Raw genomic sequence first — 26626 nt, 5'->3', positions numbered from 1 at the left:
ACTGCGATCAACCCGTCTTCCTAGAGTGGTGATTATGAGACAGTCCTCCCGTTGTAAAAATGCATTTAGTGGAACAGTGGTCTGAATTAATCAGTCCGAATAAAATTGAATTAATAGGTCATTGTTTTTAAAGTCCAGTAAACTGCTTAAACTTTTTAGAGTATAAGGCTTAACCCTTTCATGGCTCTAAGACCTACACTGGTAATTAAGTATTGTTCTCTAGAAAGGAGGCCCCGGGACATAAGAAGCTTGAGCCTCGATCCACTCGAATGTACTATACGTACAAAATACTGTCGTTATGTGTTTCGAAACATGAAAACCATTATTGTTTACGAGTAGTACAAAAACGTACTAAGAGAGCAGACCGCTACTGTTATTACTGTTAATGCAAAATGTAAGTTGCGTGCCAAATCTAAACATTGGCACTTAAAAACTTGCGTCGAGTATTGCAAAATTTAAACAAAATTCCGCACTGCAATCAGTTGGCGCTTGCGAAATTCGCGTTGTCGCTCCGGAATTCCAAATGTCTGTTCGTCGCTTATCTATGGTGGTTAAGTATGCTTGTATGTAAAACGTTCACGGGCAGACTATTGCACAAGTGCCAGAGGCTGCAATTGATTGCCTTGGTCGCTGCATTAACGTAGTACCTATTTTGAATATATAACGAATATATTATTATTATATGTACATTATTTTTTATATTTATTTTATTTTAACTGTCTTTTGAATATTGGTGCCAGATCTGAAATATTTTTTTTTTTAATTTTTTTTTGTATACGCAGATAACGCGCCATTTTGTTGTTTGCAAAAGTATATACGGGAATGGCAAAGTTCAATAATTCGTTCACTTCAAATAGGTGTACATAATTCATAACCTCCTTAATGCTTTGTGGTGACGGCAGATCAGAATACAGTTGTCAACACCCTTCCTCTTCCCGAGGCTATTACGAGGCGACTCAGGGGATAAAATGAAGATCGAGAAGCAGCGTTCTCTGGGCTACCTCTTCTATCTACTGCTATATAGGTCATTGTTTTTAAAGTCCAGTAAACTGCTTAAACTTTTTAGAGTATAAGGCTTAACCCTTTCAAGGAGGATTTGCCTACAATCATAACGCTGGACTCGTCTGTCCAGCGTTATGATTGTAGGCAAATCCTCCTGACGGGCGAACCCATTAGTCCAGCAGTGGACTGTTATAAGTTTTTCATAATGATGATGGCAAGCTCCTTTGAAACTTTAAGATTGTCCGAGTGACTAACCAGCGTTTCATAAGGCAGAATCTACAGAGAAGACGCTGTCATGAAAATCAGCAGGTGCTCTTTCCCAACATCAACTTTATGGCAATCATTAATCTATCTTTTAAGAGATAAAAGCGGTGGTGGTTGTTATTAAATAATTTTTCAAGTTTTCCAAGTTCACAATAGGTTTTAGTAGATCTAAACGAGCTTGGAATACGTTATTCGCAGACTATATGCAAATATGTCCCAATTAAAGTCATTTCTAGTACATCAATTGTGTCAACTAAATCTTTGTTTTACATAGACTAAAATTAAGAGCTTACCCACGATGCGTGTCGAACAATTTTAGAACCAAATCTATAGTAGGTAGTACATAAAGTACCTTATTGTAATCGGGCTCATAAATAATTCAAATATGATAGAATAGTTTTTTTTTTTTTTAATTGGTAGATCTGGTGAAATATATTTATATGCGTTAAATTTTTTAAATTAAAATGTAGCCAATAATGGCGCTATTGCTCCTTTGAATTGCTCAACGGCTAGTTTAGCTAAATAAGCGCCAGCTATTAAGTCACCAGACGTAAGGACCAATTTTTGGGACACGATGTTAATAAAATACGATATTATTATGGTCCAATTCAATATCGCATTATAATGAATGTACGAATAACAATAATCTTTGTGTCATTATGCTATCATATTGAAATGATGGCATACTTTGCAGGCATTATGACTGAACGAGTTTTATTCATTACAAGCCGTTTACGGTTACATTTTGAGTGTACCTGGTGTGACGACTAAACGCTCTGCTGACTCGCATTTCCTGATGAGATTTGATCCTATGCGTGTACGTTTCTATCCGTTCTAGTTTCTAAGCGTTATCTTTTATAATAAGAAGTAAGTATTCCAGGCAGCAATGCATCGTGCTACCAGGATTGCATAAGACACTAAGTAGAGACAGCAAAAGTCAAAGTTTTTTTATTGCAGAACACTGCTTCCTTTGTCGCACCTCGCTCTTTGTCAGTCTGTATACCTACTTAAATGCCCCCTAAAGAGTTCAGAAAGGGGAGGTGACATCACGATCCGATAAATCTAGATAGAGTCTGCTCACAGGCCATTGTCGTATTTATTCTTTTGTGCAAACTCCGCGTTTAGTTTGAATGGGAAGAGTTGGTTCAAAAGTTTTGTCAACGAAAAGTTGACTGGTAATAGTTTGCAAAACAAAGTATAAATCATTAAACTGTTACTTGTCAGAGCATTCAGAAAGAACATTTTATATCGCTGTATATAAATCGTCAAACAATAGTTTACTTCGACTTGACTTGGAACTCCTAAAAAAACTTGAACATGATAGGTTCTTAACCTAGCTATCTGTAGAGGAAATCTTTAGTAAACCTCGTGCAGTTTAGGCAAATATTATTTAAAATAGAGGTGCAGTTAATAATAAAGAAAAGTAGCTGGTGTTTAGTCGATGCGGTACTGTAGCGTCAGGTCATCGACCGGCCTTGCGCCGCGCAGGGCCGCTGACGAGCCGTCTTGACCCTCGCTTTGTTCTGTAACTGTTCCAACAGTCCTGGCTTTGGTATAAACCCAACCCACGCGTTCATTGAGCGCTGTGCCTATTTGGCGATTGGCTGATCGCCACTTGTAGCTAACAGACACTAGGTGCGGTATTACTTTTGTTGTGAAATGCACTATAATAGGCAAATTCTAAAAGGCTATCCACTTGTTAGAGTATTACGTTATCGATTTTCAACCATAAGCGCGATGGTAATATACGGCAACTTCATTATCGTCTTACTACCCGACCTAGTGAATGTGTCCAAAGCCAAAGTGTCCGTTTAGTATTTAAGAATTGAAAAAATTAAACAAAGAACATTTCAATTATTAATTATAAAGAAAATAAATATTAACTGAATGTATAAGAAAGATCGTGCAACAAGCAAGGGTGAGGGATGCGGCGCGGTGGCACATTGTTTAATAAACTAGCTCATATTCAATGTTCAAGTGATACCTTAGATCGAATAGATTAATGTGTCAATGATATGAGGTCCTAAATGTCACCAATAACTTCCGTGAAGTATAAATAAATCCAAATATATTGGGAACATATAAAATAATGTTCTAATCAGATAAATTCCTCGATCAAATCGTGTGGTGGCAACGCCACAAACTATAAACATAACATAGTATAAACAGCCGGCGAGACGCCAAGACGATTGTGCAAGGTCGCGTGTATTATATTTATTGCACAACTACGAAATATAAATCTGTTTCTACTGCATGATGCGCGTACGCGTGCGTCATCAGATACCATTTTAGCTCGCGGAAGGGCGCGTAATTTGTATTTCCACAGTGCGATTTTCTCCCGTGTTAATAACGACGCCTTGTAATTCCCTGATGCGGTAACAGGAGGGAATTCCACGCGGTTTTTGGCGACTCTCTGTCTGTAGTAAACCTACTCAAATGCTGGCTTCGTACCATGTCGTCGGGACTTAACTAGTGAACATATTAAATCCTATTTTTGATTGGATGGACATTACTTTTTAATGTCATTTTGACAGGAATTTTGATAACGTATCGCTCCGCAAAACTCGTAATCTTGTTAAAATCGGTTAAGTTTCAAATCGCACAATTCTAAACAGCAATTTTTTTTAAATCGATAATTAAACTCCATTCAGTACCTAAAAGTATATGCTACGTCGGTTTTAATTATTTAAGGGTTATCAGGGTTTATTATTGTGCCCCCCGAATGCTCTCAAGCACTTTTGGCAGTACAATGTAGTGATGATGAAACATTTTTTTCAGTACCTGATAAAGTTCAACGATATAAAAACAAAGAAGGGCATCGAACTGCTACAGCACCTGGTGGAGTACTATCACGCACAAACAAATTACTTTCAAGATGGTCTGAAGACGATCGAGCACTTTGGCGTCTACATCGCGGACCTTAGTGTACAGTTGCAGAAGATAAGGCAGCAACAGGACGACGAGCGACGGAGACTTTTAGAACTAAGGAATATGCTAAGAGCTGCTACGCCACAGGACAGAGAAGTAATTGTCTTCTTAATTTCTTCTTTTCCCTAACTGAAGGACTACTACTTACTGGAGTAGTTCTTTATTGAATTGTTTTGTAACTCTTTCAATGTGTTGTTACTTAGGTATGTTTTCTTACGGTCATCTTAGATAAAGCCCTTTCCATCAGAATTGTACGGTCCTGGAGATCTATCAAAACATAGAGGATCGATTAGTTTCACAGCGTATAGCTAAACTTTCATCTTCAAATCTCCTAAAAATAATAGCAAATTGACTTACGGGTTGGCGATCGCACTATTGACCTTCTGGAACCGATAACACTGTTTGTTATCGGTCAGTGGATTTGTGGCCGCTTGGTAGAAGAACCGGAGTTATTGACTGAGCTGCTTAACTGAAATAGCAAAGTGCAGGAAACATAGCGATGGATCTTACGATCTCCCACAGTGCTTGTAGTGCTCCCTACTAAAGTCCAAGCATTGGATGTCGATGCGAAGATTACGATAGCTTAACTTAACTGGCGGAAAGGGTTTTTGGGTAGGCTAAGTTAATTTTGAACGCGCTGAAACTTGGTACGTGAACAAGGTTCTGCGAATGTTTGCTTCCGATTTATGTCTGTTATCATTTCCGAAACGATATTTCCGGTATATTTCTTCCAAAACTTCAAGTAATTCAATACATTTTATATTGCCGCACTATCGTGTTTCAGATAGCCATCTTATTGGCTCAGCTGTAACCCTTAGCTTTGATGACTTAGTTTCGTTATACGAAGATTCGTATCATGCAGCTATCTCAAATAGCTCTGTTATAGTGGATAGCCGGTTTAATGTGTTATTTCGACAGCGGCTTTTTTCCGATAATTCACTTTAGGAATCCCAACAAATGCGTAAAAGAATTACGAGTATTACTAAAAACACCGAGTAAGCATGAAAGGTTGTCTAGTCTATACATTGGCTTAAACATAATCGGCTACTGCTGAAGTGTTATCGATTACGCTTAACATTGAAACGGAAAACGCTTCTTTTGTTACATTAGTGTAATAAGATTGTTCTACAATTCGATTATCTAGGGAATAGGGATTAAGTGGCATAATAGGGATATAAGGGATTTAATGGTAGGTTTTACATGTAATGCTGTATAACTGACTATTATGACTTGTATAATATCTTTTCCACCAAGTTCCAAGTGAAAGTGATACTAATAGACTATTTTGACGTTGTGTTTCTATGTTTTTCGTCAAATCTGCACCGATTTTAATACTTTCTTATATATGTTTTCTGTTTCATAAGAATCTGATGGATATTTTCGAACTGAACTCCTTAATGCAGACAAGATCAGATCACTCTTTCTTCGTGCTAAAGTAATATCTGTAGCTATAACTGTTCAGGCATGAGACTTCTAGGCCAACTTAAAATTGATTTAACAACTTGTAAACCCTTGCTTTTAATAGATTAGCTTTTCTTTTTACCTGAGACTACATCAGATCTTATAGACTTGAGATTGAGAAAAAACAAAGATTCCTACATTTTAAGGGCATAACCTTATGCATTATACTACTTATTTGTAAACAAAATCAGCTCCTGCGCTTTCAGCAAGACAAATGTGTCAAGTATCAAATTATGTGTTTAGTTTCTTGGTTTTATTTGATCGAAGTTCATTCTCTCGGATCATAATTTTCCTAACACGTTCCAAAGTTTCAGAGAGCAGATCACGTACATCACAACTCAGCTGTTTTACTTACATATTTACTTTCCCTTATACTTTAGGCTGCTGCGGCCGTAGGTGGCTATTCTCTCCACCAATTACAAGGAGACAAACAACACGGCGTAACACGGAGCGGGTATCTACTAAAGAAATCCGAAGGCAAAGTGAGGAGAGTTTGGCAAAAGAGGAGATGCAGAGTCACGGCTGAAGGGTTCCTGGATATCTTTCACGCAGACGAGAACAAAACACCAACGAGGGTAAACTTGCTGACGTGTCAGATAAAAGTCGCCTCGGAAGATAAACGGGCATTTGATCTAGTCTCATGTAAGTATTAATAATTTAGATATTTTTCTTAAAATGTTCCTGGTACACGCTTCGGTACGGTCGGTCATTCATGCGGTTGCGTATATAACTCCGGCGACGGTTTACAAGCACTCTTCGCTGTAGTATGTTTTCGAATCCTTAAAGATTTTTCATCATCTGATCCTAATTCGGATACAATCGCAAGAAAATTTAAAGTACTTTATCAGGGTTTCCTGCAAACGAAAAGATGTCCTTCGAAACTGATTAAGAGTTAATGACTCAAAAGTTCTTAAGTTATAACAAAAACTTCTACTAAAAGGTTAATGACTGTATCAGACTTACTCGTTAGTGATAAAAACGGGAACGATGGCTTAATGAGCCCCGAAGCGCGTGCGGTGGGGAAACTTTGATTTCACAGTTCTAATGGAAAACGATTTGGCTCATCTAATGTTTCAATGTAAGCTAATCTAAAAACTAATCGCTTACTCACGGACCATTGAGTATACGATAAGATTTAGAGTGCTACCACATTATAAGAACAAAAAAACGTTAATTTAACTTAATAATTGTTTTTCATTATCGACCCATTGTCGTCTCAACCAATAGACGCACACAGCAAGACATAGGTGGGTATTTAGTTACGAATTTCTAAACTCAATGGTTTTGTTCTTATTATATTCTAAAGGCTCCGTGCGAGACAACCTAGTGCAGCCTTCACCAACAATTTTGAAACCCCTTGAGCAATGTCAGTTTTTTAAGTATTTCAAGACTTTTCTGATTTCTCAGACACATACTCAAAGCATAGCTGATGCTATCTCTCGCCCGTAGATTAGAAAGCTTTCGTAAGTTGCACAAAGGTTGCTAAATTCTTTCAAAGCATCAAGTCGAAACTGACATTTCAGGAAAAAAAGGTACAAAAAAACCTTTTTTTAAATAAGCACATTAATTAATGATTATCATCGCAAGGTAAGGGTAATACTATTAGCTGATTGGTTAGGGCTTCGGCGTTTACTTCGAGCGTCTTAGGTAGTTAAATATTACTTGCTTTAACGATGACGGTTCTCAAACGGGTGCAAAGTCTACAAATCAGCTAGCATTTTGCAAGTGTGTTGGACTTCGACCTAAACCCTTATAATTCTGAGTGCAGACCCGTTACCTGTAGTGAGCCGGCCCGGTAATGATGATTATGATAGCAAGGCAATTAAGCACCTTTTTAGCGCTTGACTTCCTCCACTGATGGTAAGTACAATAAATTATCAGAATGTAGAGCGAATGTCGAAGGTACATGCTAGTTCTACTGGTATAATACAGCCAAGTAACGTACAGAAGGAATACAATATTGTTTATACCGTTTAGTTAACGAGAATGGCCAAAGGTGATTAAAAAATAACACTGACCTGAACCGGGAATCAGACCCATATTTAGTTGACGTAGGTTACATAATTTGCCAAATGCAATTCATTACCTATACTACGTTTCACAGAACGAATCCCCGATAGAGATAAGCCCTTTTAAATGTATCTCAATAACTATTATGCAACCAATTTTCATTTGGAAATCACGCGCTGTTCTGTTGATAAGTAAAATTATCTGTTCGTGACAATGTTTGAAAACAGTGTTGCCGGCTTCAAAGCGTTTTGTAATTGACACATTTGGAATGAGGCAACAGTAAATTTAGACTTGTAGGCATTATCAATTTGCAATCAAAAACAATACGGATTTTAGCAGTATTTGTTTCATCACTACTTATTTAAAAAAAAAAAGATATTTAGCGCAAATACACCTAACTATCTTTGACACCAAAGTATCCGTTTCGATTTATCTTTAGTGAACTTAAATAAAATCTTTATACATAGGTTTATATCAAAACCTATTAAATGTTTAAACATTTTGTGCAGTTTTTTTTCCTCACAAAATATACGTGTAAAAATATTAAATCAAAAGAAGCTTAATTATTTTCCCGTACAAATTCAAAACTGCTAAGTGTGTACTTATGACAACCCTATTGAAGATAAAAGTCCGACACGGGCATAGTACGTACGCTACGCGACGCGTACCTACTAAAAAGACAGGAGTCACTTTATTTTAATTTGCATGTGATAGGGTTGTAGGCACGCACCACTGACTTTTCGGAGTTATGTGCGTTTTTAATTTAAGCAATTCAAATATCACTTGCTTAAACGGGGAAGGACAACATCTTGAGGAAACCTGCATGCTTGAGAGTTCTCTATAGTGTTCTCAACGGCGTGTGAAGTCTACCAATCCGAACTGGACCAGTGTGGTAGACTACCTACTACCTTAAACTTCCTCATTCTAAAGGTGACCCGTGTCCTGTATTGGGCCTGTAATGGGTTGATGATTAGGGTTGTATCTGATTTCTTTCATTAAAAAGTAGGACAGTGGTTTACTCAAACAATAAGAGTTTCGGTTTCACAGATAAGTCTCAGAGACAGTAAATATTGTACCTCTAAAAGCCTGTGAACTAGTATGTCAGTTTTCACTAGCACGTATAAAAATATCACACGATTTTATGGCCAGCCTGAAATTGAGTACACAAATTATTCGGGCATTCGAAATGTATTGTTGTACATTGCGTTCCTAAAAATGATATGTCGGCGCTGCCACCTGTGTTTTATTTATATCCTAGCGAATAATTTCGCTCGTAGGTACTTGTATCTTTAACGGTTATTGGCCATCGCTGGGGAAGATTTTATCGTCGCAGACTAAGGTTTAGGTTCTCTTAAGCAATGCACTCTTTACGCACGTTTCGCCCCGATAGCGGAGCATCCTCGTGATGTTAAAAATACAATGAATAATTGTTAAGTTTTTAGCAATCATAGAGTATAGCCAATTAAGCTTGTGTTTGGAATTACGCAAATAAAAGTAACGCCTGCTTCTATCTTGTCAGTATCCAATATTCTCAAGAGCGCGTGAAGTCTACAAATCCACACTGGCTCAGTGTGGTGGACTAAGGCCTTAACCTGGGAGGAGACCCGTGCCGTGTAGTGGGCGGGTATTGGCTTGATAATGATGACGACTAAGTTTGTACGCATCGTTGGGAAAGGTTATTTTAGTCGCGGATTTTGATAGTTTAAATTTCATACCCTCAATATGTTACTGTTTCAGACAACCGTACCTACCATTTTCAAGCGGAAGACGAAAACGAGCAGCGAGCATGGACATCGGTTCTTGTCAATTGTAAAGAAGGAGCACTGATGAGGGCGTTTCACCAGCAGGCGGGGGAGAGCAACGACAACGGGCACTCATTGTTGGATCTACAGCGGTCCATAATAAGGGCTGTACGTTCGCTGCCCGGGAACCAAGTGTGTGCAGATTGCGGGTCCACAAATGGTAAGTCGGAAATGAGTTTTCTTACACTTATGTATAGACACCACTATACTTCTTTCCTGGTCCAACGGCATAGGAACCGCCCATTGCCACTTCAACTTGCTAATGGTTTGGGCTATGTCAGTGACTGGCTCTCCTGCGGATACCTTCGTTTCTAATTTCGTCCACTAGGAAGCAAGCAAGAGGAGTGTCAGACGCCCTCCAGCACAATGGACCGACGACGTTAAGAGAGTAGGTGGATCAGGAAGGCGGAGAACCGGGTGTGGTGGCGTTCTTGGGCGTTCACTGCTGAACATAGGCCTTTGCCTACACTCAGCAGTGAGCGTCTGCAAGCTGCAATTATGATAATGATGTCTTTACTGTCTACTGATAGCCTTTGATTGAAATTTAACCTTATGGTAAGTAACGATACATTTTAAAATAGTAACGGGCTAACCTGTTACGGGGTAAAGCAGTTATATTAAACCTATACCCCTAATCAGTATCTACGCGAAATCGTACCGGAACGGCCTTGCTCGGTAGGGTGGTAACCAGCGACGGCCAAAGTCTCTCCCACCAGACCAGACCAGAGAGAATTTAGAAATTATATTTTCCAAATCGCCTCCGCGAACTCGCGACTTTCTGCTGCGCCAAGGTTGTCAACCTGTTTCGCATTATTGTCTTATGGGCACACTTAAGATACACCATAAGAGCCCGTAAGTACCGCAAAGGAAACCTAAATAATATTAAAACAACCAAATGAACTTTCACATACTTATACCACTTCCAAGCTTTGAATATTGTCGGTAGGTAATACTAACTTTATAAAAATTGCGAACATATAACTCCTCTACTTATCTATCTTCGTATGTAATAGCTACGTATAATATCAATGTATTAAGTTTCACTACTGTATTTATATTCTCTAGTAATGCCGGTAAATGATAGCGTTTAAATCCTTGATTATGGTAATTACAGCCATCATGGCCGTCACCAAGCTACTGTACACTTAGTGCGAGTTTTGCAAGCTTCCAAACGTAAAGTAGTTTTCGAGCATAGGGTGCAGAAACTCCAGACAAAAATAGACTTTAAAAACCTTGTTTGAAACCTTAAGTTCGCCTACACTTCGGAAGCCAGCGTGGAACGTTTAAAAAAAATACAATCATAGAATCATTAAAAGATTGGATTTTTATTTGAGATTGAGACATGGCTAGGAAATTTGAGAATTTCTCTAAATTTTTATGGGCTCTCTTCATCAAATCTTGACTTAGTGACAAAGAGACTTACTGGAGAGTATAGTACCCTCTCAAATAATTAAACAAATATTCAATATTTATATAAATAAAATATAATATATGGGCTTCTTAATGATAAAATAGATATATAGGCTTTTATAAAATCGGGTTAATCATTGATTGTGTCAGAATGTCTTATTTTCACACGTGGCATAGAAGAGAATTTAACTCCGTTGTTATACTGAAATACTCAAAAGTGTCTCGAGAGTTTTGAACGTGCAGATTTTATACTAAGTAGTTTTATAGTAAGGACGCTTAGTACAAAATCTGCACTAGCCGAGGTTAGAGGCCAATGGCGTAGACACTGCACGCGAATATCTCATTACCGATGTATAAAACGTATATATATTTATTACTCAAGTGCAGCAACGGAAGGGGTTTTACTTATAAGACTTTAAAGGTTCAAATATGATATATTTTCCCCCTTCCTCCCCAACTGAGCGTTAAGCTTGTACCTACTAGCAATACTTACGACAAAAGTACTTCGAATGGGATTCAAATGTGAACTGCGACATTCCGCTTTCTATATTGATTAGCATAATATAAGTGATCCGCTTTTCATAATCACCATTAGTGTAATAAATGTCACACTGATGGACACTAGACGCAACTTTGGGGTTCGAACAGAAACACCCATTAAAAACCTTGTGATCTAAATTCGAACTTGTAAACTATACCAACAAGGTACAAAGCGGTCGATCAACTAATCTCCAAGTAAGAAAAAGTTTTAAACGTTTTAATATTGATCGCTCTGATAACTCACTAATTTCGTGAAATTGATTATTTTGTAGATTGATTCAAAATACCGTTTCATTGCATTTACAATCAATCTTTGCTGTACCGTGTTTGGGGGATAGTCTCTAGCAAACTAACTAGGTAGCTACGTACCTCAATGTGAGCAATTTGCCTACTATTGTAGATGAGTATGCAACTTGGATATGCTTCGTGACATATTTTCTTCCTATTCCTTGATCCTGAAGACCAAAGTCTTCGCAGTGACAATGATTACTTATGGCTCTGGAATATGTTTACTGACTATGGCCATGGTGAGAGCGACAGTCACAAAACACTAATAATCTGATTAAATAAAAAAAAGATAAAATCTCAAATGAGGAGATGCGTAAAATAACTAGCGAATCTAAAATCAATAAATGGTAAATAATTTGAAGAACTGGAATTTGGTAATTCGTAAGCCTTAGGACCTGGACGTCCGGTTTATATTATGACTACGATGATTCGAGAAACTACGATGAGGATATTTGTAAAATTATATTATATTAATAATATAACATAACCGCTTTATAGCTCGTATCCATTCACTTCCTTCTTCGTTCTAAAAATAACATTAATTAATTATTTATTATTTTTTTTGCTCTATATGTGATTTAATATGGTGCGTAAAACAGCGCTTGAATCGATGAGTATTTTTTCAGAACGAGTTTTTTTTCAGAATTTTATTCCTTCTTTTTAAGACACATAAACTGTCATTTAAAAATAATACTGCTGTAAGCCATGACAGTAAGCCTTTATGAGTTGTAACTGGAAGAAAGAAATAAGACAAAGTAAGCGAAATTGGTAATTTTCACATAACTTGAAAAGTTAGAGATTAGGATCTAGGATCTCTATAACCCCCTCCCGTCCACCCAAAGTGAAGTTGAAGTCCTACCCACTAGGCTATGACCGCTTCAAATAGATATTTTAAGGAGTATATGTATACTAATTGTTTTATTATGGTATGTTATGGTTTGTTACAGCACTCTAATGGAGGTGATAGCATCTTTTTAATGTATTTTCTTAATCGGCAGAGCGATTGTTTTGCTGGTAATTGGTTTATCGTGTTAATTGGCCGATGAAGGCTCATTGTTTTCCTCAACGCTATGATATTAACTGGTTGCATAATTCTATTGTTAAATGGCGCACAGTTTTTGTTTTCATTATTCAATATATCTTGACTTGACAACAGCATGTTTATATCAGCAGTTGGAATCGCTGTTCATTGTCCCTGTGACATAGAAAATATGAGGGATAAGTTCAAATATTTCGAATATTTTTAATATATTGCTTATTTATAAATAAATATTTTTTAGATTACTTGATGATCCGATGATCATTTTCCGAGACAAGCACGTAAATTTTTTATCATATATTACGAGTATATACAGGTGAACTCTACCGTCCGCATTTTTCCATTTTCCTCGTTTAAGAAATTCTAAATATTTTAATTAATACAATATATGATATGTACCTTTTTTTTATTCCACCACACCTAACTTGTAGTTAGCCTTTGACTGCAATCTAACCTGGTGGTTAGTGATGATGTAGTCATAAACTAAATCGCTTAGCGTCACGTCTTTGTCGGGTGGTAACTAGCTACAGCCAAAGCCTTCCATTAGACCAGACGAGAGAAAATTCGGAAATTATAAATTTCCAAATTGCCCCTGCCGGGAATCGAACCCGGGACCTCCTACTAAAAGTCGCAGCGCTCACTGTTGCGCCAAGGAGGTCGCAGGTACCTAAACAAGGTTAAAATTTAACGAAATTTGTATTTAAATATCACAAAATACTAACTCCAAATAAGTTATAGTTGCGCAAGTAAGGGACAAAACAATTTAAAAATCATTGAACACACACTCTTATGATTATTTCTGCCGCTAAACAGGATTGTTTCAATGCTGAGTTCTGGTCTGAAGGGTGTAGGTGCAAACGAGGCTTAACATCTACGCCGTAGGTTGATGGTTACAGGCGGCATTTTAGAGAACGTGTTCCTTGCATGTCCTGCGAAATGGTACTCTGTCAATTATTAAACTCGTAACAGGTATGAATAGCTGAATGATGATTGGTTACAATGGATCCATCAGCCATTAAACTGTTTGAAATAGCAAGTGTGTCTAAAAATACACCGTTCATTACAGATCCCACCTGGTTATCGACGAACTTCGGCGTGATCGTGTGCATAGAATGTTCCGGAAGCCACAGGGAACTCGGCGTTCACATATCAAGGATACAATCGTTAACGTTGGACAGGCTAAGCACGTCACAACTTCTGCTGGCTAGGAATATGGGGAACCAGATGTTTAATGAAGTCATGGAAAATACGTTGGAAGAAAGGGATAAATTGACACCTGAAAGTACTATGTAAGTAGGCTTATCACCTGAAATCTCCTCTAATAATATAATGCTTTAAATGCGTCGTTATTGTTTATTAAGTACCCGCAGCTGCAGGTTAGGTAATGACAAGGTTGTTTGGAAGCATCCGGTTCCGCTTTCATCTCTCACAAGATAGAAAAATGAATGTTAAAATGTAAAATGTAAATTTTTGATGTTGGAAAAGAGCAACTGCTGAGTTTATTGCCGGCTTCTTCTCGGTAGAATCTGCCTTCCGTACCGGTGGTAGAGTCACTACACACAGACATAATTGACGATTTAAAAGTGCTTATATTAGGCCTACTTGAAATAAATGAATTTTGAATTTTTTGCAGTATGCAAACGTTCTTAAAGTTCGGTTAACGGATGAGTCGTGCGTTGGAGAACAAATTTATTTTTATACCCAACGAGGTGTCAGATATAAAGAGTTCTCTGACATTTAATTGAATTTGTGCAGATCTACTATTATCTTCGCTCTGAGATTTTCCCGTTTTCTATCATAATCCGCAGTATTTTGACTACCCACTGCTGAGTACAATCCTGGCCTCACATAGGAGAGTCGATTTTAGTGCATGGATTTTGGCTTTGGGATGGTTGGCTTTAACGACTATTACCACATCATCATCATAATTATCGTCGTCGTCGTCGTCCTCATCGTCGTCGTCATCATCGTAACTTCAACCGATGACGTCCACTGCTGGACATAGGTCTTTTGTAGGGAGTTCCAAAATCCAAAAGTGATCATAACTTAGACCGCTCTCCGAAACTCGTGTGTTAACATCGCCAATTTCCTCCTCTGGGATAGTACTGTAAATTGTTTTAATAGATAATACACTAATTAATGAATTCATTTCTATGAAATAAGTTTTTTTTTTACAAACAGGGAAGAGCGGTTAAGGTTCATCCGGGAGAAATACGTGTATAGGGCGTGGGCCGCCAGAACATGTCAAGACGCGGCCGAGAGGCTATCAGAAGTGGAGCATGCCGTCAACAACGGTCACCTTCAGAATTTGCTGCAAGCTTACGCTGAAGGGGCAGATTTAGCATCCGTCTTACCTAGTTCGGTAAGAAATTCCTGTAAAACTACCTTACTTACCTTTTTTACCTTTACCGATAGTTTTTTTTAATGAATCCCATAGGAACCGGTTATTTGCTCGGATTTATAAAAATGCTATGTCTATATCGATGCAAGCTCAATTTAAAATTGTGAAAGAATACTTAATGAGAAGCCTTAGTAATATAAAAAAAAGTTAGTTATGTTAGTTTAATGAAATACTTTTAAGAAAACCATTTTATGTAAGTTTTTTCTATATCTTATTTATTTATCTCCATCTGTGAAATATTCAGTAAATATAGGCTTTATTATTATCATTTATAGGATTGCGGTGAGACTGCCCTCCATCTTGCCATATCACGAGAATTAGGCGACGGGTCGTGCCTGCACATAGTCGATTTTCTAGTCCAAAACGGTGGTACACAGCTACTTGACAAAGCTACGTTCTCCGGTATGACAGCGCTACACTTGTGCGCGGCGATCGATCGAACGGAGCCAATGAAGCTATTGCTAAAAGCGGGAGCTGATTCTACTATAAAAGATAACAACGGACGGACTGCTTTGCAGATTGCCAGGCAGTTGGGACACCATGCGTGCCAAGAGTTGGTAAGTTTTGTGTTGATATAACTGGTTTAATTAGTCAAGTAGGTATGACATTCCCAATTTTACCCTAAAGAGTAGATTTTCCATAAAAGCGGAGAGACGTTTTCGTTTTGTTTTGTAACGGACTTAGTTCCTAAAAGTTTAAACTAGATGGCGCTACTCGTTCATTGTCTCGCGCTATCGTTATGTTCACCTCAAACTATATACTGAGGAGTAAATTAACCCTACGTGTTCTTACTGTAACCATAGGGCGTAGATGTTATCACTGACATTTTTTCCTCAGGCAATTGGTGCTATTTGCCACTAGGGGGTGAGGTAGAAAATAGTAACTGACTAACTGTTATACATTGTTTGACGTAAGTTTCGATAGGCGGATCACCCTTGTCGTGAAATGTGACCGTAAACAGTACGGTGTATATTGCAGCTAAGAATGGTAATATATATGGTATTGTTACCGCCTAAATTATGTGTTTCCTTTGACCCTTTTTAGTTGTAAGAAAGACTAAATTCTAAATCACAGTTGGTGTTTATTAAAAATAATAAAACGTTAACTCCCCATCGTATCTCCTGAGAGACAAGTTTTTCGAAAAATCATGTGCACTAACTGACAGTCAGTAAGTCAGGCAGGGACTGTTTTATAAGTATAGTCTTATACGTATTATATGGGGTTTTTTTCATTTGCAGTAAGAATCAATTCATAGAATTTTAGGGCAATCTTAGCCTCAACCGCATACCTCTTAGTCTGCAACCCTAACGTCTGTATTTGCAATCTTTTCTCACAGTGATTCATTTTGCACAAATTTTACCTATGACATTGTTTAAGTATTTAATTTATTTTTGCAACTGCTTCTGTAACTCTTTGTTTCCAGCTTGAAAGTGTAGATAAGCGGGAGAAGAGCATTTACGAAAACATTAACATAGACTGGAATCTATCGCACGACGATGGCTCAACGGACTTCTCTGACGACGATACAGTTATCGACGAAAGGGTGAATATTTATTTATTTAAACTCGTTATTTGTACACCACTACACAACAGTTCGGAAAATAATGTACGTATAGAGAGAAATTCAAAGACTGGAGTAGAATACAAAAGTCGAATTGCATATTGAATAACATATCCTAATGAATTTGAACGATGGAACATATCCTATGTCTATAATCACTAAAAGCTATTTCGTTTAGTCTATATAAATTATATATAATAAACAATTGCCGTGGTTAGTCTCGATCAATCTCGACATATTTTGGACCGATTTTATAAGGCATCGCAATTAGATTCCAGGTTTTTTTTTTTTATTTTGATGTTGAGCGTTGAGTACCTGGCTTACCAGAAAAAGAAAAAATATAATAATCATGCTTGAAATTGTTTTTCATTACTTTATAGCAGTTGCCCACGTTCTTTGTTTATAAACTATGCCCGTGGAAACCGTTTGTTTTGCTGGGACAAATAGTTGTTTGTTAATCTACTGGCCGTTTTCTCTAAACCTAGGTATCCCTTATATCGAACGACTAATGATTAGTCGATGTCTTTAAAAATAACATTTCACCAACTCTAAGTTGATAACTATTAGTGAACGGTTGATGTATCCTAGGAATCTACTTAGCCTTACTGCATTGCCTTGTTTGTCGCTAGTAAAAACGGGCATACGTCCTTTTAACTTACTCTATGCCAAAAATCTAATTGATTGATTGCTTAGTTAGGGCGTGAAGCAAGTACAAACAAACAAACACACTTACCAGTTTTTTATTACGGAGATTTGTTAATTTATGAATGAGTCTTTGATTTATTACAGCAAAACGGTAGCGTGACGCCAGAGAAAAAATGTCCTAGATCGCGGCCTCCGTCATACGCTGGTACGTGCAGTGCGGGGGGTGGTGGTAGTGTTGGTGGTGGTGGTGGGGATTCCCCTGTGCTTCGCTCCAGGTCCTCTACATGCGACTCCTTGCATCACGCGCCGCCGACGCCGACCACGCTGCCGAGGAAACCCAACGTTTGTGAGTATACATATTTTCAAAATTGACTTTTATTCTAGTGCAGATAAGATTGATATTTCTGCCCCCGTGAAGACTGATCGACGCTCAATGCTACTGTGATTTGGTGAAGGCCCAATAAAAGGGTTCGCCCATAACGCTGGGCAGGCGGTTTGCTGATCTGCCCGTTTCTTTTATATTCCCTTAGTCGCCTCGTAAAACGACCGCAGGAAGAGGGGAGGTGGTGAAAACTGTGTTCTAATAAGTTGGGCCAATGATGACAATAGTGGACACGTGCAGTAAAGAGAGGCTCTTGGCAATGGGGATTCCCCTGTTCTACGCTCGGGGTCATCGGCATGCCACTCCTTGTATTACGCACGTCGACCACACTGCAGAGAAAACCCTACGGTTGTAAGTATACATATTTGTAATATTAACTTTTATTGTAGCGCTATTAAGATTTAGAATCCTGCCGCCGTAACGACTACTCGACGCTGATGTTACTGTGGTTTAGCGAAGTAAGAGATTGTTTGGGTACATGACGACATTTGCGATATTTGCAAGGAGAGAGTGTTTGTAGTAGTTACCCCGTTCTTTGCTCGAGGTCCTCTACATGTGACTCGTTGCATCAATCGCCGTCCACGCGGGCCAAGCTGCCGTGGAAACCCAACGTTTGTGAGTATACATGTTTACTTTCGAAATTGATCTTTATTTCGATGGAGCAGAGCGTTCAGAGTTCTGATGCGGTGAAGAGTGAAAGATGGTACTGGGTTTGTACAATGCAATGAAATACAAAATTACAAGCGTATGAGATTGGTCAAATGCGAGTTCCCGCAATACTGAGGTTAGTTTTGATTGACATACTGGTCTTCAAGTTTTCATCGAGTGACTCCTAGCAATGTGCACAAACTACGAACTTTCGAAACTATCCAATGTTTGTAAGTAAACAGATTTTGGGAATTTACCTTAATTTGAGTATTGCGCTGGTTGAGAATTCTGCCCTGGTGTGGATTGATATTGATGTTACTGTTGCGTAGTTACACGACCAAGATAAGTATGACAAAGTTTGGGCATGTTTAAACTTCGTTGAGGTGGTGGCACATCACTTCCGCACTTAGTTTCGTTATTCGAATTACAAAAACCTGTGGCACAGTAAATATATTAGGGCAATATAGAAACTACCAACACACTACTAAAATCCTGCGATGATAGCTTCGGGGCTTCGTTGGTGCGTGCATCTGTCTCCATACTGCTTTAATGAATTTACTGTGCCTGTGGTTTTACCTTCTATTTACTCTGCACTACACGCTACCGACACAATTAAAGGTCGAATGTCACTCATTAAAATTTGTAGTTTTGTCTATAAAAAATCAAAATTATAATTTGTATTAAAACACATCATATTATTCATTTCAACCTGTGGAATTCCACTGCTAGGCAAAGGTTTCTCGTGGGGATTTGCACACTCCAAGTTCTTTTACCGAATGTGTCCAGCTAATCCCTGCGACCAGTTACACATCGTCTTCGTCATACGCACGCACTGCGTACACGTCTGTAGTGTAGTTTGAGGTGGCTCTGCCAAGTTTTAAACTGGTAAAATTGTATATTACACCGTAAAGATCCTTCTGCTTTTCGCGGAGTATAGCAAATTAAGCTCATCATGATATTGCGTCAGAGGATATCACAATATGAATATCAAAGCGCAAACTGTTAATGAGCTATGTCTGTCTGTAAAAATACTTACTAAAATGAAGATAGTTTCTTGTATTATTCCAGATAACATAGGCAGTTTGAAGAAACGTGCAGCGCCTCTTCCACCGGCAGTTGCATTGTCGCACCCACCACCGCATCCTCGTTCCACACCCTCGCCTTCAGCGGACAGCACAAGATCCATACATGGTGAGTACAAGTAAGAGTAATAAAAATGTATTGCTGTTCGTTAGTCTCACTAAAACTCGAGAACGGTTGTACCGATTCGCATAATTTTGGCCTTGAAATATTCGTGGAAGTTCAGGGAAGGTTTAAACGATGAGAAATTAAAGAAAAATTGCGAACAAAATATTAAAAACCAAATTAACATAAATTGTTCTGCTGTACGTGAGTTTGGTCACCGACCGACCGAGTGTGTGACCGACTCCCAGTATAACGGGGTTTTCACATACGACTCGAGATTGAAGTTACGCAAATATACGCATAAATCTAATTACCAGGTCTGAGAGCCTAGTATGTGAGCCTAGTGAGTGAGCCTAGTGAGAGTTCTCCATAATGTTCTCAAAGGTGTGTGAAGTCCACCAATCCACACTAGGCCAGCGTGGTGGGCTACGGTCTTGACCCCTTCTCATTGAGAGAGAGGAGCTGTGCCCTGTAGAGGGCCAGTAATGGGTTGATATGATGATGATGATGATGAATATATAATATACCTAATACGTTGTACGTATGTATACAGGCGGTGTAAGCGGGGTAGCGAGCGTGTCGAAGCACCGACCTCAGCAGCCCCCGCCGACCCCGCCGCCCGCAACGTTACATAACGGCGCACACAGGGATGAACCCACTCCGCCACCTAGGAAAGTAAGACCAATTCCTATATCTTTTTATTCATACGCCTTGTTTTTTCTTCGTCTTTGTTAACTTATTAACTGGGTGGTCGTTATGGCTATGATTAAGTTAATAAGTTAACAATATATACATGAAGAAAGTTTCTATAAGTAAACAAATTATTATTATTTCGGTGCATTAAGATGCACCCTATAGCTGGTGCGAGGGTTGTGGTGCGGTGGCGGTCGTCATCATTCCGAACGATCGCTCCAGCTAAAATATTCGAATTGTGATGAAATTGGGCACTATTTGCATATTGTCTGGAGGTACAATGTATAAGAAAGATAAAGGGACTCCGATGTGAGACGATAAAAAGTCACTAAATTTTTTAGGTTTCGCTTGAACACAATGTCAATGCACGGATTTTATTTCATTTGGACCTGGATTTTGAGATCCGTTTACCATTTTTTGTGGTGGTCTGCATTTAATGTACGAGTACTGTGTACATACGCGACGCTCAAATTTACCATAATGAACTCACAGTACTCGATCGAATTAGGCCTGATTGAAACCGATACAGAAATATAATTATAGTCTGTGGTGTCATTTAGACATAGTATATGTACGAACTTCAGCCTTATTACTTCTTGCTCTATGTATCTAATTCAGGTATAAAATAAGGTCTAGTTACGTATTAAGAAGTAACAAAAAAACGTTTTAATATAATATCACTTTTTATTAAGAAATTTGAAAAAATGTACAGGGTGTATTTGTTTTGCTTCAGAAGAAAAATAGATTGCAACTGGAAAACGCTGTGAAAGGAAAACTGAAAAGGGTAACGACTGAGAGAGCTTTAGTGTACTTCCGCTTACCCTTGTTTACGTCCTATACACGATTTTTTTTTTTATCGTAATTTGTCATTGATTATTGTCTTGAGAATATATAATTAAACGGTGTTTTAGAAACATGGTAACGTTTCAAACTGATTGTATTCACCATATTGGACAGCTACATTATATCCACACCAAAGTTCGCAATCACTATGTCAGACCAACAGTATGCAATGTTAGTTCCAAAGATTCAAAACGGTGCCAATTTTGTTGTTTAAAAATTTTACGTTAGCTAAATTACAAATACAGCAAAAAATAAATCAAACTTTAGTAATTCGCGTTAGTTTTAAACTTGATTGGTGTTAATGTCAGTGACAATGTGTCTAACGCAATACTTTCCATTGGCTTAAACATTTACTCGAGCTAAAATAAATAAACAACTTCTTCTTTCTCATGTTTCTAAATTTGCCATTTATGCGTGTTTGAGGTTCTCTCTCAATTCTCGTCCAAAAAAAAAAGGAGTACCAAAAGTGCCATTTTGGTGGAATTGTGCCGATTCTGTTAGGGTGTACTACACAGCACTACTTGAAGAAATTGGTGCCAGTACTGTCTTATATAAATCTCTAAAATAAACGAAATCGACATGATGCCTAACTATAGTGCTATCTTTTTCAGGACAAATAAATAAAAAATAGTGTGAAACTGGCAGCATTACTGTAAGAACAGTGAATTTAGTACAGTTTACAGACTTGTGTACAACAGAATTTGCACCAATGATTCATCTTTTGATGTGGAGCTTTAGCTAAGTCTTATATCGTGGACATTATTTTTAATAAAATAATAGAACTTAAATAAGCATGAGTATTTTAATTCACATGGAGTTAACAAATATAAATATATTGCAAAATTCTCTGGACAATAATAGTTTTTTGTAATTCCTTCTGACATCTTCATATATGCCAACAACATTGTATGAGGAGTTTTTGTTGTCATTTATCATTATAAAATGCATGTTCTTTAGGCAAAAGCTTTCCTCAGCTGTGTACTTAAAATAAGAAAAACTGAGTATTAGATTTTGTTAGACTAGTAAGTGTAAGTATTAGATTTAATGTAAATATTCATAGAACTGTAATAAATATAGTCTTTGGGGAAAGTTGATTCCTTGCGATTGAGCATATTATGCACATTTTAACACAATTGATTTTATACTAACACACTCGATTTGTGTGATTTGCATGGTTTTTAATAAATATATAAACTTTTGCATACAATTAAATATTAAAATAAAAAACTTTTTCTAAGTAACGTTCAATCTGTAGGTTGCATTCTTGTAAAAATACAAGAGAAGGTACATTTTAGCCATCATCACATTACTACAAAACTATTTACCAATATACTTTCCACCATTCAAGAAAATTTTGCATTCTGCTTTTTGTTGCGGATCAGGTTTTTGCCTTAAACATATATATTATCAAAAGTAGAACACGACTTAATAACTTACTGTCGGCATACCCTAGAGGTAATTATTTACAATCATGCGCGAAAAAAGATTTAAGATGTGTGATGCATAAGTTGCATGACCCATCTTAAATGTGTGTGCAAATGCAAAAACAGAAAATTATGTCCCTTTCATAAAAAAAATTAATGGGAAGACCTATGAGTTATACCTTCGAATTCCAAATCCAAATTAAATTTTTTACCCTTTGTCATAACCGACTACTTTATAATAATAATCATTTTATGACATAATTACCTTAGCAAGCTTATGTGGCTCGTCAATCATATTATACGATTGATGAGTGCCTCTACATGAAAACTATCCTTGCGGTGTTAGTCCTTAGTTTTCTACATCTTTACAGGTTGACTGGTAATATTCAGAAGGTTTTGTACTGTCTTAAACATTTAAACCACGATCGAAAATAAATGGAAGTAGATGGTTAGAATATTATATAGTTGTCGCTTAGTAGAACTGCTTTAGGGGGTCAATTAAGCTGATTTAATTAAGGAGCTAAGTTCGGTTAAATTAAAATTATAGGAGTTACCAGTCAACCTCTCTGACAAAATAAGTGAAGCTAAATTAGAATAAAGATTTTTTTTGTAATTATCACGCATTTGCCATTAGTGAGATGTTATTATTTCTAGGCTCCGCACTGTCATTAGAGTCATATGTAGCATTTCAATGCCATATAGAGTTCCAAGTCTTAATAAAACCTCACTGTGTGCAATATTATCACAGTTAAAAACATGTAACAACAACAAACTAACATCTCATAGATTAATTCTTTATTCTAATTCAGCCTGTCGTATCTCGATTGTGATCTTTAATTTGTTTTCCAATCGTCACTAGTATAGTTGTTTCATAAAACAATCAATGCCCTTTATTAAATAAAAAATTATCTTACAGGAGTGTTCTAGTCAAGATTCATCACTGGAGCTGTGCGATATATCGGACGGGTTAGACGACAGTCGCTTGCAGCCTGCGTTGTCGTGCGACAGCTCACGGTCGCGAGAACGTTCGAGACGCTGCGACAGTCGCTCGCTAGACGTTTCCGATACCTCCAGTGTGCACTCGCGATCGCCTTCCACTTCTATAACTATGGTGAGCACAAACTTCCCTAGCATTTCATAAAACCTAAGGAGCGGACTGGTTAAATGACTGCTTGGCTTGATTTGTGCATTAGATAGGTATTTTATTTTAGAAATTAGACCATTTAGCAACTGAAAATGCAAGCAATAGATCGAGTCTTGAGTGACCTAGAGGTAAGGCTATAACATCCCAATTTTATTCAATCTGATCCTTCGCGAGCCAATCTGACCCTAAAAAAGAAACATTAACTCAAAAAAAACGGCTTTACTTTAGTATTTACTCCCTTCGCTTTGGATGAGTTAACTGTTATAGACTTATAGTAGCTGGTTTGATGATAGCCGTTTAGGAATTCCCCAAAGTGTTCCGACAATAGACGGCGCTTGGAAATTAATAAAACATGTTCTGGTTTGATCGCATTATGAAGAACAAAAAAACATAAAATGTGTATATTTTTGTGGCTCATCATAAAAACTTGTTCTCGGTAGCAAGTGCAAGAAGCTGCTTTCGTAAGAAGGTCTACGTCAAAAAGTTTGTATTTGTTTCTTAGTTTGACGGCTCATTGGCACAGTGGGCAGCGACCCTCCTTTCTGGGTCCAAGGCCGTGGGTTCGATTCCCACAACTAGAAAATGTTTGTGTGTATATATATATATATATATATTATAAGTATTTATGTATATAATTCATAAAAAAATTCATCAGTCATCTCTGTACCCATAACACAAGCAAAGCTTACTTTGGGGCTAGATGGCGATATGTCTTAGTATATATTTTATATTTATTTAATTACATGTTTATATTCAGATGGGCGCCGGTATGCGGCGGTGTCGGGCACTTTACGACTGCTCCGCAGATAACGAAGACGAATTATCATTCCGCGAAGGAGAAGTTATCGTAGTCATCAACGAGCGTACCGAAGACGACAACTGGATGGAAGGCCAGGTCGAAGGGACCAGCCGGCGCGGAATGTTCCCCGTCTCTTTCGTTCACATGCTACCCGATTAATGGAAGAGTGAGAGAGAATTGATCAGGCCATTGTATAGGTTTTTAACGTGAATGCGCCTTTTGCGAGATGATGTGACGGCTTATTGAATGTTAACATAAGATTGTACACATCCACGAATGAGTTGAACGCGTGCGAATCTTGCGGTGCGTTCGGATAGGTTAGTTATTCGTGACTATTATTTATTTATGTCGTACCAAAAATCTAGAAACCAAACAAAAAGGACAGGTCGTTCTAAAGAACAGCTGATCTCTTAAGACTATCTATTTCTCTCATTACTCTGAATGTAAGAATGTGTTTTTTGTGTGAAAAAAGGACAAATTCGGCTTATGAGTCTCTCTCAACTCTTGGCCCTTGTACCAAAATTCATATGAATTTTGGTGTAAATAGATATACTGACGGTAATGTCAGAATATCTATTTTGCACTAAAATTCATTAACTTAATCATATAATGGTCAAGACGCAAGGATAAAATATTTAAAACAAGGACAGAATATCTCTAGAAAGATTTCGTCCAGGAGGCTCCGAATTTTAAGAAAAATATGGTAAACAGATGTTCGTTTCGTGTCCATCAGATATTTTTGTCGTTACAAATGTTTTTGAAGGAAAACATTATTAGTTTCCAACGCGCCGCAAAAATCTCACGCGCTAAAGTCAACGCATTTTTAAGCACTGAATGTAATGTCAGCAGCACGACTACCTCGCGCCTAATAAATACGGCTGATGTTGTTTAAGTCGTTCACAGTTTCATTGCTGAAAAATATGGTACATTTTACGCGTATGTAATGTCTCATCAGCTTAGAAGTGCGTTAATGTTTTAATTTCAGACTATATTTCTGAAATCGCTGTATTGTATGGATCAAATAACAGCGTTTGGGAGCAATTTGAACGTACGGGTGTATTCACGTCAACAGATCTGTTAGTCCACATCACAGAGTCATTAAAGAAGTGTTTATAAAACTTTTGCGACGTAATGTGTTGCGAGTGTTAGATTTTAAATGAACACAACCCCTTTTACTTAATGTTGCGTACTTAGTACGCGGTAATAATGAGTACTGGTACTAACTGCTTATTACTGATGTTTACTTCTAGTTTGTAGTGGCTCTAGCTTAGTACTACGACGGTACTGAAGTAACTACTGAACTTTAGTGAGCTAGTTAGACTATTACACTAAAATTGGCCTTTATGCTCAATTTGTTTAACAACCCAAATTCTATTTTCCGCGTACGCTAACTTTATCGAAAGTGTTTTGTTCACACAAAAAGCTACACTCGTTCACAGCTCAATAGCTAGTAACGTTCCATACGTAAAAGTTCTCGCAGACTGACTGGCAGGCTCGTATACGCTTTTACTTACGGTATATTTAAATATAATTCTTATCTGATTCATATAGGGAATGAAATAGTATCCTAGATACTCGTAGTATTCGATGATACATTTACAACTCTCTTATTATAATCTGCTTAAAGGCGATTATTAATCGTTACAAAAATGTATAGCACGCGAGCTTTTCAGTCTGTCTTCGGATCCTTAGGTTCTACAAGACGGCAGCGGTCGATAAAAATCGCGAGATGCCGTGCAGACGCTCGTGCTGTTATGAAATGGTACAATTCTATCTATTACCATCCGAAGATCTTCTTCATCTTGCCCTTACCTAACGTTTTGTGGGGCTTGAACAAAATGTCTTCGTCAAACTTGAAGACACTCTGGTTGTTTGGGTTTTGATATTTTTTTACCACTATCGCTTTTAGGTTTACCTTTCTTGGGAATGTTTTTGTAGGTGGAAAATATGGGTAACTTCCGTAAGAGTTCCTCTTTGCATCAGACTCAAGCAAATCAAAGCCGTGAAACCATTCGTTTCGCCAGCGATGGTTTTTGTCTGTGGAACATGTAGCTATCTTTTGGGTCTTTTAATAAAGTAACGCTCATAAGATGAAACCAGTCTAAATTATGTTCTAAAGAAGTAGACCCCGAGTCCCCGAATTTTAACAGAAACTTG

General features: G+C 37.7%; 1 protein-coding gene across 6 annotated transcripts in view; it reads left to right on the top strand.

Annotated features, from left to right (window-relative positions):
- LOC120634861 (arfGAP with SH3 domain, ANK repeat and PH domain-containing protein) overlaps positions 1–26626 on the top strand; it is a 72864-nt gene extending 46238 nt beyond the window's left edge. For 2 of the 6 annotated variants that reach the window (XM_039905711.1, XM_039905703.1), the window contains 13 exons: positions 4045–4290; positions 6036–6297; positions 9403–9627; positions 13811–14033; positions 14926–15106; positions 15421–15702; positions 16569–16688; positions 17496–17697; positions 19432–19572; positions 20120–20241; positions 20993–21043; positions 23443–23637; positions 24428–26626. In XM_039905711.1, coding sequence (XP_039761645.1) covers positions 4045–4290; positions 6036–6297; positions 9403–9627; positions 13811–14033; positions 14926–15106; positions 15421–15702; positions 16569–16688; positions 17496–17697; positions 19432–19572; positions 20120–20241; positions 20993–21043; positions 23443–23637; positions 24428–24628 — 2451 coding nt within the window. In that variant the 3' untranslated portion in view covers positions 24629–26626. The remainder of the gene's footprint in view (positions 1–4044; positions 4291–6035; positions 6298–9402; positions 9628–13810; positions 14034–14925; positions 15107–15420; positions 15703–16568; positions 16689–17495; positions 17698–19431; positions 19573–20119; positions 20242–20992; positions 21044–23442; positions 23638–24427) is intronic. The other 4 variants (XM_039905735.1, XM_039905718.1, XM_039905745.1 and 1 more) reach the window with 4 other exon arrangements.

Source organism: Pararge aegeria, chromosome 2 (genome assembly GCF_905163445.1).
Source record: "Pararge aegeria chromosome 2, ilParAegt1.1, whole genome shotgun sequence".
Classification (NCBI taxonomy): Eukaryota; Metazoa; Arthropoda; class Insecta; order Lepidoptera; family Nymphalidae; genus Pararge; species Pararge aegeria.
Note: the sequence above shows the minus strand (reverse complement) of the source record. Positions and strands in the feature narration are given on the sequence as shown.